Source organism: Delphinus delphis, chromosome 11, assembly GCF_949987515.2.
Source record: "Delphinus delphis chromosome 11, mDelDel1.2, whole genome shotgun sequence".
In the NCBI taxonomy this organism is placed as follows: domain Eukaryota; kingdom Metazoa; phylum Chordata; class Mammalia; order Artiodactyla; family Delphinidae; genus Delphinus; species Delphinus delphis.
In genome coordinates this window covers 37977269-37994804 of record NC_082693.1, presented here as the reverse complement: position 1 = coordinate 37994804, position 17536 = coordinate 37977269, and the positions used below count along the sequence as shown (strand labels likewise).

Genomic DNA, 17536 nt, shown 5'->3' with positions numbered 1-17536 from the left:
GGGTCCCCTTGGTAAGTGACTCCAGGCCTCACCTGTGCTGGACCAGCTGCAGGGCCCTTCCAGTCTCTGGTCGTGTGCAGAAGTGACTTGGCCTTGGTTTCAGAGAGGTCAAGGGTGGTGGTCTAGGCTGGTCTGGGCATACGTCTCCTTTAGTAGCCCCCTGGGGCTCTCCCATAGCCTGTTGGTCCTCACAGACCCCTGACCCTCTTGGAAGCCCAGAGATGAGTGTGATCTACTTCAAACAGCAGCCTAACGCTGGGGCTTCTCTGTCCTCTATCCCACCAGAAACCGGTGGGTTCCAAGAACAGTTTTCTAGCCCAGCCTGAACCCTGCCAGTCCAGCGTCAGCATAGCCCCAGCCACAAAGACAGCACCAGTAACTATTTGCTGCTGGAATCCCCACTCCTCACACCACTGACGGCTGACAGCCTCCTAGACTCTTGCCCAGGCAGCTGCACCCTCTCCACCCTCCAAACCTTGGCGGAGGCCATAGCTGCAGCCTCCCCTCCCTTCCTCCCGTGGAGCGGCCGCCTCCGTTGGTGTCCTCATTGTGGGGATACGATCCACAAGCACCTGTTGCCGATTTCTCCCCGCCCGGGTCTCAGGGCCCCAGCCTCCTGGGATTCCCACCTTGCTGGCTGGCCCCCACGGTGGCTCCTTGGGAAGTAGAGCTTTTCATCAAGGGTGGAAAGCTGACAGGGGGACCTCACTGGGGGAGAACTTGGAAAAAGAGCAACAGCATTGTCTGCCCAGGAAAAGAAAGCTGTCTGAAATACAGTTCACCGTGTCTGTCTCTGTGTACATACGTGTGCGCATCGAAGTTTATGAGGCGTCTTTGCATGAACGTGTGGATGTGTGCTCCTAATATTGGCCAAATGGATTTTTCCTACTGTCCTGTCGACTTTTGTCCATGTCAGCAGGTCTCGGGGTTTGGGGTTTGGGAATCTGATCTGGGAAGGGGGGATGAGCAGCCCCGTGATCCCTCAACACCAGAGGCCCCCCCGTGGAGGCAGAGTGACGATGTAGTGTTGTTAGGGCATTGCAACGTCATATGAGAAGTGGAACCAGGTGACCACGGAGGTCCCTTTAATTCCGATGCATCTGACTCCAGACCACTTTGCATAGCAACCCAGACATAATGAAGTGGTTGTTGATGTGTTTTGAAGGTTGCTGTTTGAGGCAACCTTTCTGTGTCTCAGTTTCCTCACCTGTAAAATGAGGGTAACGATAGTACCTATAAAGGGTTGCAGCGAGCGTGGACGGGATAGCACGTAGGAAGCTCTTCGTGGGTGACACGTGGTACGTGTTCAGTCAGTGCTGGCGGTCGTGGTGAAGGTCAACCTTCTGGTTCTTGTTGGAGGACCCTATCCAGGACACTTCGGTCCTCAGATGGCCCATCTGGCTCTATGGGGTCAGTTTCAACTGTCTCCCCAGCTCCCAGCCTTGCTCCTGACCTAAAACTCCCCTGATGGAGGGAAGCGCTCCCACCCTTGAAACTCCATCCCACAGTCGGTTCAGCTGGACATCAGGGCAACCCTGGCCAGACCCCACTCCCACTCTGATAGGTTTGGCCTCACCCAGGGTCCCACCCTGGAAGGGACAGACCTTCCAATCCCAAACTCTGAGGCACCATTGCTTCCTGCCCGGCCAGGGACACTCTCCTTTATTCCCTAAACTACCTGGGGTCCAGGATATGTCCCCGTGCTCCCAGTCCAGGGAGGGTGAGGATTCTGGCTCGCAGTGGCTCAACCTCTGCTTTCCGGTTGTGCAAATGACACTTATGCAAACAAAGGGCTCCTTCTCCCTTTAAGCGGGCTTCCTTCCTGGAGAAAATGGCGAGGCAATTGTGCTGGTGGTGTGAGTCCCTTGCAAGGTGGGGACTGCCCCACCTTGCAGCTGTGCACCCTGGGGGGCCTGAAAATTAAAATCTGAGAACTTGGAAGGGATCATTAGCTCCAACCCCATCGTTTCAAAGATGGGAAAACTGAAGACGGGAGAGAGGAAGAAAGTTCCACTGTTAAAGAAGGATGGAGGATGTGCTCACCCCGACCCCACCCCAGGAAATATTACTGCAGCGTGGTCTCAATTGTTCATCAGTTTTGCCTTTTTCTATGAGACTTCCTTTTTGAGAGGCCTGAGAATCTCCGTGCAGTGCTCTTTCTGGAAAGGGCATTTTACTTAGAAGATTTTACCTTTATTAGGAGGGAAAACTTGGCAGCCCTACGTTGCTGCATCTCTGCTCCCAGACCTGGGAAGATGGGAGCCCTGAGAACCTTGTCTCTCTCTGGGGAGGGGTCCCTGGGGGAGAGGAGTGTAAGAGGGATGAAGAGAGGAGAGAAATGATGGTCCTTTGGCTGCCTTTAAGAGGCGTCATCAACCTGGAGCCTGGGAGAACCTGAAAGAGGTAAAACCCGAGATGCTGACTCAGTAAGAGGTAAAGGCCCATTTGCGTGACATTTCAAGGGTGATGTGGCTACGTGTGGCTTGATGTAGCAAGAACAGCACTTGTTTCTGACCTGTGCCTCCTAGATCACTCCTTCTGGACCCCCAAAGCTTGTTGAAGCACTTCCTGTTTGTCTAACACACAATGACCCTCTTACTATGTTCCTCATGCTGAGCACCTGGAATTCAAATATGGAGCCAGTTGAGGCCCTTGGAGGGTCAAGACCCTGGCTTGCAGGTGGGTGGATGTTTGAAAGGCATCACCCAAAGATGAGCTCATGAGTGCTCCCCCCCACACTAGACCCAAGTTGCTGTGCCTGCTTGCATGACCTATTTTCTAGCTACAAACAGCTAGCATCCCTTGTTCTAAACATCTGGCGTTGCCTGCCTGCTTAGTTCCCTTGCCTTGGGCTTCAAACGGCTGTTGGGCTAACCCACTCTCCACCTCCTTCCCCCTGGAAGGACCTGGATGCACCAGATCCACAGGTTCTGATGTCTTTAAAAGGATCAGCCTGGGCAGCAAGGCTCATTTGGGAGCTGTGATATTCACGTTGACTCTAGTGAGAGTCCAACGGCCAATCGCCTTTTGGCCTCCAACCGGACACCATGAAGGCCTGTGTTCCCCTGATAGTGGCCGTGCTCTGCGGCCTGGCCTGGGCTGGTAAGTCACTACTGGTGGGGATGGCAGGAGTCCTGCCGAGAGTTGGGGGACTTGGGAGAGTGTGAGGGTAGTGAGAAGAGAGGGAGCCAGCTCTGTCCTAAAGCCATGGACACCTTAGACCAAGCCTGGTCTGAGGCAGGAGTTGCCTCTGGAGTGGATTGGGTTGTATGAAGGGAGCTGCAGAGCTGATGGACCGATGTCATGGAAGCCCCTTCTCGACGACTTGGAAGATGAGCCCCAAGCATCCCTTAGTCCAGCCTGACTTTTGATCTCACCAAGGTTTTGTTTTCTGGGGCCACTGTATAGCGTAAAGCTGGGCTGTGGCCGACTGGCTTTGAGTGGCCTGGTCGCCCTTGGTCACTTCCTCTGCTACCTGGGGGTAGGTGAGCTGTCTGCGTGGGACCTTTCCCTGGGTAAAGGCTTAGGAGGAGGGCAGGCTCCGGGGAAACTGGAAGAGCCCCTGACCAGGAGGCAGGTCATGTGGTCAGAGGAATCAGTCTTGTCCCGTGTTAGAGGACCTAAAGCAGAGAAGGGTCCTGGCCCCCAGGTACTAGCGATGCAGGGACAGGACCCGTGGCTAAGGATGGGAACATGTTCCTGTTCAGCAGCTGCAGATGCGGACGCTGATGTGTTAATTAGTGGTTACTGGGTGAGTAGGGAGAGTGCCAAGGGAGGGGGCTGGGCTGAGGGATGTGGGGGGAATCCTCAGCCCAAGGAGAAAGAATCCCACTCAGGTTTTTCCTACCTAGGACTGTCGTAAGGGTGAAATAAGATAATATACAAGAAGCCCCCTACATGGAGTGAGATCTCAATAAACTGGGTCTTTGGTTATGATTATAAAGATAAATACATATAAAATCATTTATAATATTTATAAGTATATTTAGAACATATTAATTCTAGTAATATAACAAGTATTTATTTATATAAAATAATTTATATAAACATGAAATTTACTCTTGGAATCATTTCCAGTCAGGTTGTGGATAAGGAGACCCCTAACAGGATTCCTAAGTGGAAAACGTTTGGAGGGGAAAGCCATTCCCAGGCCTCCCACGCTGGATGGGATCGTGTACCCCCTCTCCAGCACACATGGCAGAGAGCTGGGCCCGGGGTGGTGCAGAGCTCTCGGTAGGGAGTGAGGGAGGGTGCGAGAGCCTCTAGCTTACTGTGAAGGAGTGGTGTGGGGTTGAGGCATTCCAGTCTCAGGAGAGGAGAGCAACTGGAGACATTTGATCCTTGGGGGACATCCCTGAGGGCAGAGGCCAAGGTGGCTTCGGAAGGGCAGATGGCGCCCTTGCCCCTGGGGCTGGTGGTCTGATCCTGCTATGGGACTGATGGGGAAGAGAGGGTCCAGTGGGTGATGCCTCCTTCTTTCCCGAAGTGGGAGGAAGAGGCTCGGTTCTTGTCTGTCCTATGCCAACATCTCAGAACTTAGATGCAAGAGTATGAATAGCACGGGAGCCAGTCTTAGGTCCCTGGTTGTTTCAAGTGAATTGAAGCAGGAATCTGGTCCTGGAAGTGAATCTACTTGGTTGGCTAGGTGTCCACGGAAACAGCCTCTGAGACCCCCAGAGAAGCAGAGATGTAGGAGTCCCCAACCATCAGAGGGGCTGAGGGCTGGCATATAGGGACACCCAGGTTTGGGACCAAGTTTCTTGGCGGGCAGTGTGGTTAGGGACTGGGTGTTGAGGCATACTGAAGTGTTGGAGTGTACGGAGAAATTTAGCATTTCGTGTAGGGATGGGGGCTGGTGACAAGCTCTTCCCGGGGACTGAAGAGGGTACCTCTGTCCAGGAGAAGAAAGGCCAAGATGGAGTAAGGCAGAAAGAGAGTCAGAGAGATGGGGCAGAGGATTACTGGAGCGGCGATTCAGGCGCCTGGCTAGTGAGGGAGGCGCACACAGAGGGTTTGTATGAACGGGAGGTACTGGGTGGGATCGCTGGAGTGAGTAGTCAGGGTGACACTCTGACACTCACCTGAGTGTCCCCAGAGCAGCCCGGGGAGGTACGTATGAGGAGAAGTCCCTCCCAGTCCTAACCTCCCCCCTCAAGTCCCAAGGTCCTCTTGAAGGTGAGGTGTACAGGGAAGTGTGAAGGATCCCTGGCCTGGGATTCCTACTGGGGACAAAGCTCTTGAACAGAGATGAAAAAGTCCACTCAGCCAGGGCCAGTGGGGCGGCGCCCTCTTGAGCTCTACAGAGCTGACTATTGACTTGCAGCCCTTCTCGACTGGTGCCAGCTGCTGGAATGGGGTGAATTCCTTCCTTGGACTCTGCTGATCTGGCCCATTAAGAGCGTTGCCCTGATTTGTCTGAATTCTCTCCCTTTGGATTCTGGGTGTACTGCCAGGCTGACTGAGCAGGCAGCTGACACAGCCTTCCTACTGGGCTGAAAACTTCACCTTAAGGTCTTTGCATTTGGGTTCCACCAAGGGAGCATCATTTAAGATTCAGGGGGAGCTCCCCTAGGCTTGGAGGGACAAGTGGCCTTGGGCCTGGTCTCTTTTAGGGACAATCCACTGGCTCTGCCTTTCTGGCCACACTGGAAGCCCTTTACACAGTGTGAAGTTGCCTCAGGACCTGGGTTCATCTTGACGCCTCTTTGATGTAAAGAACACAGACCCATAGCGGAGATGTCAGCTAGAAACTGTCAGCAACATCAACATGCTGACACCCCAGCCCGAGCGATGGCCCAGTTGAAACCCAGGGAGGGAGTCAGCTAGATTGAGTAGGTAGACAGGGAAGACTGCTCCAGCCAGTCTGGACACTTGCCACCTGGAAGATGGGCATGAGATACTGACCGTTTATTTATCTAACATCTAAGTGGCGCTACTGTGTGTCATGCGGTGTCCTAAGTGCTTTACAAAAATGAACTCATTTAATTCTTATGAATAGACTATGAGATGGGCTCCATTATTATCACACTTTTACAGAGAAGGAAACTGAGGCAAAGAAGGTCAAATGACTTGCCCAAGATCACATAGCTAGAAAGCAGAAGAACCAGAATCCTGGCCTCGAGCAGTTTGGTGCCAGAGTCCGGGTTCTTTGTCTCTCTGCTGTGCCACCCTCATTAGCACAGTATAAACCCTAATCCCAGAATGCAAACCAGTGGCTAAACCCATATCTCTCTTCTCCACCTCCACCCCAATCCAGGCTAAATTTCGATGCTACACCTGTGTGGAATCACAACCAGGACCAAACCCCAAATCTAAGCTAAGGCAAAATTGGGATTATTTCTCCTCTCCTAGTCTTGATACATTCCTCAACCCTGCAGTTTTCAACCTATTCCCTTTCCTTACCCGAACAGCAACACAAAATTGTTATTTTACCAATAATTAACTCAAGCCCAAATCCTAACTTTAGCTCTTAATCTAAACCTAACCCACCCCAATCCGGGCCCCAGTTAGGTTTCAGTTTCTTCATTCATACAAATTCCAGTGTTAACTGTGACTCTGACTCTGATCTTGACATTCTCCATAACCCACAGCCTGACCCTAAACCCAGTACCCACTAAATCCAAACCTCAGGAACCTCAAATGGAAACAAAGGCTCTGTTATCACCCTTAAAGCCCAGAGTGAAAGGAAAGAGCGCCCAGCCAGCTACCCCCTCCACTGTCTTTGCTGTGGCGGGCTTGTCATTTTAGGAGTGCTGGTGGGTTTGTACCATGTCTTTCAAAATTTCTTGTCTTATGCCCCTTGTGACCAAAAGCTGGCTTCTGCAAGCCATTTGGCTGGAGTAAGGGATGTGGTCTGTGGTTACATAACAGAACTTATTCCAAAGTCCAATTCTCACCCAAACCCACCTCATTCCCCACCCTGAGCTAAACTAACCCAAACTAGAAGAGACAGAAAGACGTGACACGGAGGGGGGAAGAGGGTGCAGAGGAGACCAAACGAAGGGGAGGGAAGAACAGAGAAGCAGAAGACATCAAAGGGACACAGGATGAGAGACAGAGGTCAGAGGGGAGAAGGCAGGTGGGATCACTGGAGCGAAGGTGACTCACCAGCCTCTATGTGACAGGTGAATGGTGGCCTCTGGGCCATGCCCAGCCCACAGACCTCTTTCTTCGGTCTGTCTGAATTTTTTAAAGTTGGAAAAGTTCACATAGAAATGAAGGCTTCTTTTGAAAAACTGGAGGCTCTGGCGACACTGAGCCTGCATCTCAACATGGCAACAATTGGCTGGAGCTGCTCGTGGCTGCCAGTTTCAGGCAGGGCATCGTTCCCAGGTTTGTCACCGTCCCCACCTCTTTCTACTGCCTTCCTGCTTCTTGATTCATTTGTGTTACAGGTCTAGCCCCGATTGGCACCTGACTCTGTGATCCTGGTCTCTATTATTAGTCAGTGGGTGGCAGGTGGTGGGTGGTGGGGACGAGGCTTATGTTGTATATGGGAGGCTGTGCACGTACCTCTCCCCGGCGGCTAGCAATGACCTTCCTTGCCAGGTGGGGCTCCTGCCCCTGTCTGTGAACCCTTCTGCAGAGGGTGCCTTGATGAGGAGAGTAGGATCCCCATAGAGCTAAGTTTGTGACCTTTACTGCCCGTAGGCCAAATGGAGTCATGCGCATCTCGCTGTAATGGCCACCACTTGTCCTGGGTATTCTAGGATGTCTCCAACATAAAACCCCAACTTAAAATAAAGTAGATGTCATTCACCTGGAATATCTGTCTGAACTACCAGGATTAATAATATCTGGAAAATTTAAGTAATTCCCCAAAAAAGCAAAAGAATGAAAATATCATTTCAGCATGCATTACATTACTAATTATCATTTTCAAAAGTCAAAAAGTGGTAGTGAACTTTCCCAACTTGCATGCCACCAGGAAGACCGCATGGCATCAGTAACTGACAATTCATACCACTCTTCCTATCGCGAGTGGACTGAGTGGTTGCACATCTCTGACCTGTCATTCCCAGGCCAGAGGTTAAATGGGACATGCATCGCCCTCAAAAGCCAGTTGTTCTTCTGCTACTCCAACTACACAGTTTAAAATTTGAAAAACTCGCTTCGAATAATTCCCTTGTTTGGATGCTTCCGATATTTTAGACTCCCAGATAAATGGTCTTCTGCTTTGTGACATGAAGCCTTGCTAACCGTGTGTCAAACCGTGTGTCCCATGGTAGGTAATGGCCAGCAAGACCACTGCATATGGTTGTGCAGGATGCGTACTGCACAAGGGCCCCTGGTTGAGAAGGTGAGTTGGACCGAAGTTGAATTTGTATCCTTCTCGCTAAGCCATGTGTCTTGGTGAAGAGCTGTGTCTGCTGAGAAAGGCGTACCTTTTCCTAATTTGCCCAAGAGTGGTTTCTGCTGGCCCAGCAATGTGCCCTCAAAGCTACCTCCACCCAAAACAATGCTAAATCAATTTACACAAAAAACACCACACATACTAGCAGCTCTGCTCATCAGGCCCAGGCAGGGAAGCCCAGGCCCAGAGCTCAGTGCCAGAATCAGAGCCAACCCCCCTTCTTTTTTTAAAAAATTAATTTTTATTGGAGTATAGTTGATTTACAATGTTGTGTTGGTTTCTGCTGTGCAGTAAAGTGAATCAGTTATACATATACATACATCCGCTCTTTTTTAGATTCTATTCCCCTATAGGTCATTACAGAGTACTGAGTAGAGTTCCCTGTGCTATACAGTAGGCTCTTATTAGTTATCTATTTTATATATAGTAGTTGTATATGTCAATCCCAATCTCCCAATTTATCCCTTCTCCCCTTCCCCCTCGGTAACCATAAGTTTGTTTTCTACGAGCCGACCCCTTTCTGCTGCCCTGTGCCCCATGTAGCAGACACAGGGAGGCCTGTGCACCTCGGACAATCAGGCTGGCATTTCAAGATAGAGACGATACTCAGCCTAGCAGCCGTTTCATCACCGTCTCTGATGTGCAATTCAGAATCCTTTTCCCACAGAAAAAATATCATCAATGGCGATTGAGGCTCTAGATCAGCTCACAAAGGTCTATTTAGCATAAACGGTGGCCGAGTTAAGAACCCTGTGGACTGTCAGCACTTAAAACACAGCCTGGCAGAAAGCAAGTGATCAGGAGATGTTTGTTGACTGAATGAATAACCTGCCCCACGGTTCTGATGGTAAGAACAAGATACTATCTGGTGACCGCGCTGACAGATTCTGAAGCACTTTGTAATAGTGTCGGGTTTTGGGGGGAGTGGTGTAGGGGTAGAATTTATTCCCCTCCGTGATGAGAGAGGAGCTCAGAGTCCCCAGCAACATTCATTCCCTCGTCTTCCTCCCCAGCCCCGCTCCACCCTTCTCTGCCCAGAGCCAAGGTTGCAGTTACTCAGCTTGCAGGCAAGGGAATGGGCCAGCAATAGGAATGTGCTTTTGTGAATGCGCCTAAAGATTCCCAAATGCAGCCTTTGTGGCCATTGCCAAGTGTAATTGCGAAGAAAGAAGGGAATCTGGTATCTCAGGAAACAGTTCTTATTCCATGAGGCCTGGGAGGAGTTCACCCTTGACTCTGGGAGTTATTACAGGTAAGCGATGTTCCTAAGTGAGGGTCTTGTCATTTGGAGAGTTCAAGCCTATCCACCTATCAATTTACATTAAATAAAAGTCATCCCAACCTCAGAGTTTTCAGCCCAGAAGAGACCACCTCCTGCCCACCACCTCCCCTTTCTACAGATGAGCACACTGGGTACCAGAAGGGTGAATGGCGAGGAGGGTTGTCGCCTGGGGATGTTGTTTCACTTCTGTGAACAGTTTTCAATCTCCCTGTCTTACACTTTCAGATTTTCTCCTCCTTCACCTGGTACTTGCTCAACGTACCCTCGCCCATGTTTTGTATTTTCTTCCACTGCACATGCTTGTCCCCGAAGCCAGGAGGACTGAGAATCAGTGATAAAGAGGAGGGGCCCCTTGGGGAGGTTTGGTGACTTTACTTCTCTGACCTACAGCTGATGAGGACCTCAACGAGCCTGAGCCATTCCTGGAGCTGGAAGAAGAGATGGAGGGGGCCCCGGCTAGCGGTGAGTCTGCCTCCCCAGAGGGGGGCCTTCGGGATAAAGATGAGGGACGTGAGAGGATGAGGAGGAGGGGGCAGCCACGTGAGTGGCCACAGGCCCAAGCCAAAGCCAGATGGGACCCCTAATCCAGCACCTAGAGGTGGTGAGAGCAGCTCGCTGGACTCCTGGGGTCTGGGAGGGAGGAAGCCCCAGGGCCTCAGTGACCTGGGGGGTAGGCAGGAAAGAGTCCGAGGCCTGCTGAGAGGGACAGGGAAGGGGAAGAGATTTTATTTTTAGAGAGGGAAGATTATAAAAACAACAGGCCAGAAAGTAGAGTTCGGCACCAGAAAGGACTTCCTGACTGTGAAGGGTGTGCACCAATTAGGCTTGTTTGTTTTCCTTCCCTGGAGTTCTTTAATAGGAAGCATCAGGAAAGCAAGGCTGGGGGGCGGGGCACGGGGTGGGGTGGGGTTCATGCAGTGGGCACGGCCTGGCCGCTGCGGGGAGCGACCCCTAGAGGTCAGCCCAGGACACACCTCCCCTCTGTCCTCTCAGACTTGTACTCGGCACCCAACTCCTGCCGGGGCCGCTGCCTGGAAGCCTTCGACAAGCACCACCTATGCCACTGCAACGCCCGCTGCCCAAAGTTTGGAAACTGTTGCGAGGATTTCGAGAGCCTGTGTGGCCGTGGTCAGTCTCCTGCTCCCTTTAGCATAGCCCCAGAGGCAGAGGAACTCTCTAGAGCAATAGCTCTCCGGGTGTGGTCCCTGGACCAGTACCATGAGCATCATCTGGGAATTTATTAGAAATGGAAACTCTAGGGCTCACCCCGGACCCATGGAATCAGAAACTCTGGAGGAGGGGCCCACCACTCTGTTTTCACAAGCCCTCCAGGCAATTCTGATGCGTGCCAAAGTATGAGAAATTTCCTAGGGGCAGGGGGCAGTGTGGCTATTTCATGGACATTCTGTGGGCAAGGCCATGTGCTGAACTTAAGGATCCTTTAGGCCGCTAGGCCCCTGCCCTACAATCACTAGGGCGCCTGACTGCAGCCCCTCTCCCCCGCTGCGGGCTTCTGGAAGGTGCCCAGGAGGGGATGCACACAGACAGCTGCTTGCCCCCTGGCCTCCCTCGGGCTCTGAAACACCCCTCCCCCAATTCCTCCCAGAGGGTTTCTCCCACACCAGCGATGTCATAACGAAGGGGGAAACGCAGAGCATCTCTGAGAAGATCTATAGGGCAGATAGCAACAAAGCCCAGGAGGAAGACATTGTTCTCAATCGCCAGAAGTGCATCTCGCCCTCGGAGGCCAGAGACCAAGTAGACCGCTGCCCAGAGCCGTGAGTTCCCTTCAGGCCTCTTCCTGCAGTCTCTCCCCCAGCTTTGCTCGCTTTGGTGCCTCAGCTCTTTTCTCCTCAAGGCAGGCAGGACCAAAGGGAGAGGGAAAAAATAGGTCTCCAGAGACAGATAAAGCCATCTGAGGACCTGTGGGGATCCATTTGGGAGGGTTTCTGGGACTGGCTGGGCTGAGAATAGAACTGACCTTCCAAGAGATGAAGTGCAAGAAAAGAGGGACCTCATGCGTTGTCCCCAAGAGTATGTGAAGTCCCCACTCTGCCTCTGAACCCAACCCTCTCATGCCCGCCCCTGCACCTGGAAGTTCTGGAGGGGTTTCTGCTCCGCGTGCAGGCCTCTCACTGGGCCTCCCTCTACCTGCCCCAGGCTCTTCACGTATGTCCATGAGAAGCTCTTCTCCAAGCCGACCTACGCCGCCTTCATCAATCTCCTCGACAACTACCAGCGGGCCGTGGGCCGCGGGGAGCACTTCACAGCCCAGCAGCTGGCTGAGCAGGACACCTTCCTCAGCGAGGTTATGAAGACGGCCGTCATGAAGGAACTCTACGGCTTCCTCCACCAGCAGAGTGAGTGACGCCGTGAGGCCTCCCCCAGGCCCCGAGAGAGAGGGAGGCCCTGCTGAGGATGCGGTGTGCCCACCGCGGGCCAGGCACCCCTGGGGGCTCCACGGCGGGCAGGTTAAGAGAGCAGGTGGGGACTAGGTGGAGGCCAGTGGACCTCTGGGAGGGGACAGAGAGGGGCCTAGAAGAGACCACAGTCCCAAGCAGGAGCTGAAAAATCCTCTGTCCGGCTTCGAAGTCAGCCCATCTTTTGACCTAATCTTAGCAGCCTGGTTTGCCCCTCACTTGCTGCTTCGGTCTCAGGGTTCTCCGCAGGCCGTGAGTCACCCAGCTCCCGCTCAGCCCCCAGGGCACTCCTCTGCCACCTGAGTTGATCCCGGACTCAGCACCGCTTTGCAGGCACGTAGAGTCCCTGCCCCCGCTCCCTCATCGGGCACTAAGTCCAGGAAGGAGGCCGGCCCATTCCACATTTTTGCTGGGGACACAGCAACAGAAAATCAACAAAGGTTCAGAGGGGGACGTGATACTGGGAAGGGTTCTGGTTGGAGAGACTCCAGATACAGATACATGTGAATCAGACCAAAAAAGGTTTGGGCCGCAGGACTTCTTGGCATGCGGTGTGTTTGTTGGTGTCCTCCAGATTCCTTTCCTGAACTCCGGGCAGCTGGGCCTTGCCTGGGGGTGGCTCCGTCCTCGTCATCCCTTGCTGGCCGTGGGATCGCCTCTGCTCGGAGCCGTTGCATTCCATCCTCCGGTAGCCCCGTTAAGAGTTAGTAACACTGTTTTTAGGTAAAGCCGGTGACGCACAAGCAAGCCCCGTGAAGAGGGCGCGATCCTGCACTGCCCCCTGGTGTTCTCCTTGTAGTAAACACAGGAGAGGATCTTGGAGGTCGAGACTGAGCCCTAGTCCAGGCTGTTCCACTACCCACCCGGTCTGCGCCTCTCTCCCTGTCCAAATCCCACTTATCCTTAAAGTTCTAGCTCACATTCCACCTCATTTATGAAGCTGCACTTGCTGCAGCTCACAGCTGGCTTTCGGAGTCTCTTCAGAGGTCAAGGGTTTGGAGTGTGTCCTAAAATAGCCTTGGGCCAGAGAGACTTGGTTTCACTTGCTAATGATGCAAGGGATCCTGGGCCGTTTGACCCTCAGACCCCAACTGAGCCTTGTCTGTGCAATGCGGTCTTGGGGGATTCATGCATGTAAAACACTCAGTGGAAAGCCTGGCACCCGGTAAGCTGTAGCCATTCAGATTGTGAAGGCGTTCTCTATTATATCGTGTGTTCTTAGTCTTGTTTTCCAGCTGCGTGGTTTTAAAAAACTGTTTATTGTATTTTATTTTTATTTTTGGCTGCGTGGGGTCTTAGTTGCGGCACGCTTTCTCTTCATTGAGGTGCGCGGGCTTCTCTCTAGTTGTGGCGTGTGGGCTCAGTAGTTGCGGTGCGTGGGCTCTCTAGTTGTGGCACGCAGGCTCAGTAGCTGCCCCTCGGCATGTGGGATCTTAGTTCCCTGACCGGGGATCGAAACCCATCCCCTGCACTGGAAGGCGGATTCTTAACCACTGGACCACCCAACCGTGTTTTAAGTCCTTGAAAGGAGGGAATATGCCTGGTATCTCTTTAGCGTCCTCTACACACAATTCTGGGCAGTGAACCGTCGATAGTTGCTAGCTCTCTAATTCAGATCTCCAGCCCTGACATTTCCCTGCCTGTCTAACTGGCATCTACTCAGAACTTAGGGTAAAGAGAACTCACGGTTCCTGCCTCTTCCTCCAGACCTGCTCCTTCCTCATCTTCCCCATCTCATAAATGACCCCATACTTCATCCAGTTGCTCAGGCCCAAAGCCCAGGGGTTATATTTGATTCTTCTCTTTACCTCCCCACTCCCCACCTCCATTTCCTCCACCAGGAACGCCTGGTAACAACCTGACATGAAGAATCTATGTGAGGATTGAAAGCACTCAAACAGTGCCAGGTACACAGAACAAACTCAGTAAATCGAAACTATTTTTCTTATTGTTAAGGTTTGACTGAGCTCCAACCTTCTTTGCATGGGCTGGCAGCTGCCTGCCTCTCAGACCTCCTCTCCTACCACTCTCCCTTCCTGCTGGCTGTGCTCCAGCTACATGGGCCCTCAGCTCTCTAAACACCGGGGTGTCCTGGAGCCTTTGCACTTGCTGCTCCTTCTACGTGGAAGGCTCTTTCCCCCAGGTCTTTGCATGGCTGACTCCTTACCCTTCAGGTCTCTGATCAGTGCTACCTTCTCAGAGAGGCCTTTCTAGAAAAGCTCCCACCCGAACCCCACCTCCAGGCATCATGGGACAATCTGCTTTATTTTCTTCATAGCACTTATGTGAAATCATACCGTTTATTGTTTGTTTATTATCTGTCTCCTCTACCGGAATATAAACTATAAAGACAGGAATCTTGTCCTTGTGATTCCCTGATGAATCCTCAGCCTTTAGATCTGGGCCTGGCACAGAACAGGCGCCCCATAGAATCTATGGCATAGATAACTGCTGAGTGAACAACTGACTATGTTGGCGGAACCCACCTGTCTCTTGTCACGCTGGAGCAGGCGGCCCTTCCTTGCTTTCCAGGATCTGGCCCTGCCTTCCCCTCTCCTCAGTCCTCTGTGTTCCTCTCCCCAGACCGCTACAGCACAGAACAGGAGTTCGTCAACGACTTGAAAAACATGTGGTTTGGGCTGTATTCAAGAGGCAAAGAAGACGGGGACTCAGGCGGCTTTGAACATGTCTTCTTAGGTGGGATTACTCTGCTTGGGAAGAAAGAGTTGGAGGGATGAAGAGAGATGCTTCCCTCAGGCACAGGGCAGCATCAGCACCGATGAATCAGTAGTCGAGCCAGCTCGCAGGGCAGGGCACGTCTGCTCCCTGGCCAAGAGGGAGGGGACTGAGGGGCCATGTTTGAGGGCCAGTTTCTTCTGGAGTATCAGAGGGAGAAAGAAGCCCAGACACCAGGGCTCCCAAGGTGCACACGTAAGAAGAGAGACGTGTTTGAGGCCCTGGCTGTCTACCTCTCAATGGTCCTCTGCTTCCAGGGCTTGGTCAGCTGTTTCCTAAGGAGGCCCCATTGCCCCAGCGTAAGGCTCCCACCAAGTCTGGCTTGCTCCTAGGGAAATGGCTAGAGGAGTATCTCAGAATGGCCCAGGGTCAGCGGGGAGAAGGAACTCTCCCAAGGGCTTCAGCTGAAATGGGAGTTGTGTGTGTGTGTGTGTGTGTGTAGCTTTCTGAGGTGAGAGTTAGGGGCGTGAGGGACTCTGGGAAGTTGGGGTGGACATTCTAGGAATAAGAGACTGGAGAAGGGGTACAGCCTTGGCACGGGAGCGGGGAAAGAGGTCGGAGGGGAGGCCCAGATAACCCACCTTGATCTGTTTATTACAGGTGAAGTCAAAAAAGGCAAGGTCTCTGGCTTCCATAACTGGATCCACTTCTACATGCAGGAGAAGGAGGGCCTGGTTGACTATTACAGTCACATCTGTGACGGGCCCGTGAGTACTGAGTGCTGACCCCGTGGGCTGGAAAAGCGCCGTCAGTACCCAGACATCCTGTCCTCGTTCTGAATTCCAAACAGGCAGACCTGTCTCCCATCCTGACCCTCTTGGCAGTCTAACGGGGATCGTGAATAGGACTTCCCCATTTGCTGGAAAGAGGGTTTAGCCAGCCAGGACGCTTCCAAACAGTGAAGGCTCCCGAGCTGCAGGGGGCAGGGGGCAGAGGGCGTCCTCTCTGGATGGGAGAGTGTGGGCAGGGGAGAATCCTTAGAGGGGAAAACCAAAGACCTGAATTTCCTTAGAATGTGGTGTCAGCTGAAGTTTCAGTCTGGCTAGTCTGAGTTAAACTTCTTATATTTTTATAAAAAAAAAGAACCCTTTGCTGCCCTGAGCCTGGAAATAATTTGGGGGCAATAAGCTGTCCTTCTCTTCCGCATGTGAGGGCCACAGGAAACGGTTATGTCCCTGCTCCCCTGGCATCGGGCACATGGATGCTGACTGTGGCCTTTCTGGGAGATGCGAGCTGGCGGCTCCAGAGAGAGGGTGTGCGCAGGACTCAGATACCCTAGCAGGGAAGACTGCATCGTCTGTCGATTTAAAGAATCCAGTCTTCCCAGGGAGCTCACACAGACCCCCACGGGCCCTCGACAAATCCTAGTCAACCCTCCGTGCGACTCCGCACTGTGGCACTCAGCAGACCCCCTTTACCGCCCTTCTCTCCGCAGGGGGATTCTTACCCCAGGGTGCTGGCCTTGCAGTTCAGCTGGGACGGCTACTACAAGGAAATGGGTTCAGCTTTCATCGGCAGCAGCCCCGAGTTTGAGTTTGCCCTTTACTCCCTGTGCTTCATCGCCAGGCCAGGCAAAGTGTAAGTCCTGGTGGCTCAGGAGGGCTTGGACAAATCACTGTTCTGGGCCTCGGTTTTCTGTCTTGGAACGTGAAGCAGTTGATCAGATCAGTCGTGTAGCTGCCAACCTTCACCCCAGCAGCAGAACCACATCCCCTCCCTCCTCCAAGTGCAATCGTATGCAGGAGCTTAATATACAAAACAGTTAGAAATGGAGTTGCCCTGGGGCTGCAAGCCTCTCTGTTTGGCCCCTGAGGCTGTTTGGGGGAACGCTGGAGCCCCAGAGAGTACAGTTAGAAACCACTGGCCCTCATCTTCTCTAACATTTGAGGACTCTGGGCCCAACCACTTCTGAAACCCTAAGCGGACATTTCATTTCTGGAGGTCGCAGCTCTAGAGTTGGATTTGAGAATATTCCTGTAGGACAGATGAGAAGCAGTATTCTCTAAGAAGACAGAAAAGAAGACAGAGTTTAAGAGGGCCCTCTGCACGTGGGGAGCCAGAGGCAGACGCTGAAGCGAGCTGTGGCAGCTCCCTTAGAGGCTGAGACAGGGTGGAGCCCTTCCGCGCGGGCTGAACTTCATCCTTCCAGCTTGGGGACGGAGGTGGAGTGAAGCAGGTCCCTATGATTTGCTGATCTTTCCCCACAGGTGCCAGTTAAGCCTGGGTGGACATCCCTTGGCCATCCAGACCTATACCTGGGACAAGTCAACCTACGGAAATGGCAAGAAGTACATCGCCACAGCCTACGTGGTGTCTCCTACCCAATAGAGCTTCGAGCTAGAAAGGGGCGTGAGGGCAGTGAGAGCTCTTGTCGGACTGAGATGCTATTTGCTCTGCGCTGGAGGGGGAGGGAATGGAGGAGACTGGGAGGGACCCCCCAATCCAGAAATGCCCATATGAGAAAGAGAGAAAATGATACAAATTAGAGAAACAGTCACATCTTTGTCCTCCAGCATTTTGGAAACAGAAGGTGGGGACCCTCAATAGCTCTTTGCCCTGCTGGGAGGTGGAACCCTGAATAAGTCCTTGAGGTCTCCAGGCCTCATGTTTCCTTTTAATGCAAAGGGAAGGGGTTTGCCCCATTTCCTCTTTTGGGGGTTGGTGAGAAGGCAAACCTGATGACATTCTTACTGTGAAGATGTTTTCAATTGTTCTTAGGAAGAATGGCTGAGAGAAAATCAAGGT

At 52.5% G+C, this 17536-nt stretch overlaps 1 protein-coding gene across 2 annotated transcripts; it reads left to right on the top strand.

Moving 5' to 3' along the window:
* The first annotated feature begins 3047 nt into the window (after positions 1-3047).
* Positions 3048-17249, top strand: ENDOU (endonuclease, poly(U) specific). Of its 2 annotated transcripts, XM_060026180.1 has the most exons (9): positions 3048-3102; positions 10026-10097; positions 10629-10763; positions 11242-11413; positions 11796-11995; positions 14639-14752; positions 15392-15498; positions 16227-16369; positions 16999-17249. In XM_060026180.1, the coding sequence occupies exons 1-9, from the start codon at positions 3048-3050 to the stop codon at positions 17117-17119; spliced, it is 1119 nt and encodes a 372-aa protein (XP_059882163.1). In that variant the 3' UTR covers positions 17120-17249. The 2 variants fall into 2 exon arrangements, with proteins under 2 accessions (XP_059882163.1, XP_059882164.1); XM_060026181.1 differs by lacking the exon at positions 10026-10097.
* Positions 17250-17536: the final 287 nt, after the last annotated feature.

What these genes read in the sequence shown, in the direction of transcription:
- ENDOU (XM_060026180.1), top strand. Translation starts at nt 3,048, where the DNA reads ATGAAGGCCTGTGTTCCCCTGATAGTGGCCGTGCTCTGCGGCCTGGCC. An exon ending in CGGCTTCCTCCACCAGCAGA is followed by an intron (nt 11,996 to 14,638) that starts GTGAGTGACGCC and finishes TCCTCTCCCCAG; the next exon opens with ACCGCTACAGCACAGAACAG. An exon ending in CTTTGAACATGTCTTCTTAG is followed by an intron (nt 14,753 to 15,391) that starts GTGGGATTACTC and finishes TGTTTATTACAG; the next exon opens with GTGAAGTCAAAAAAGGCAAG.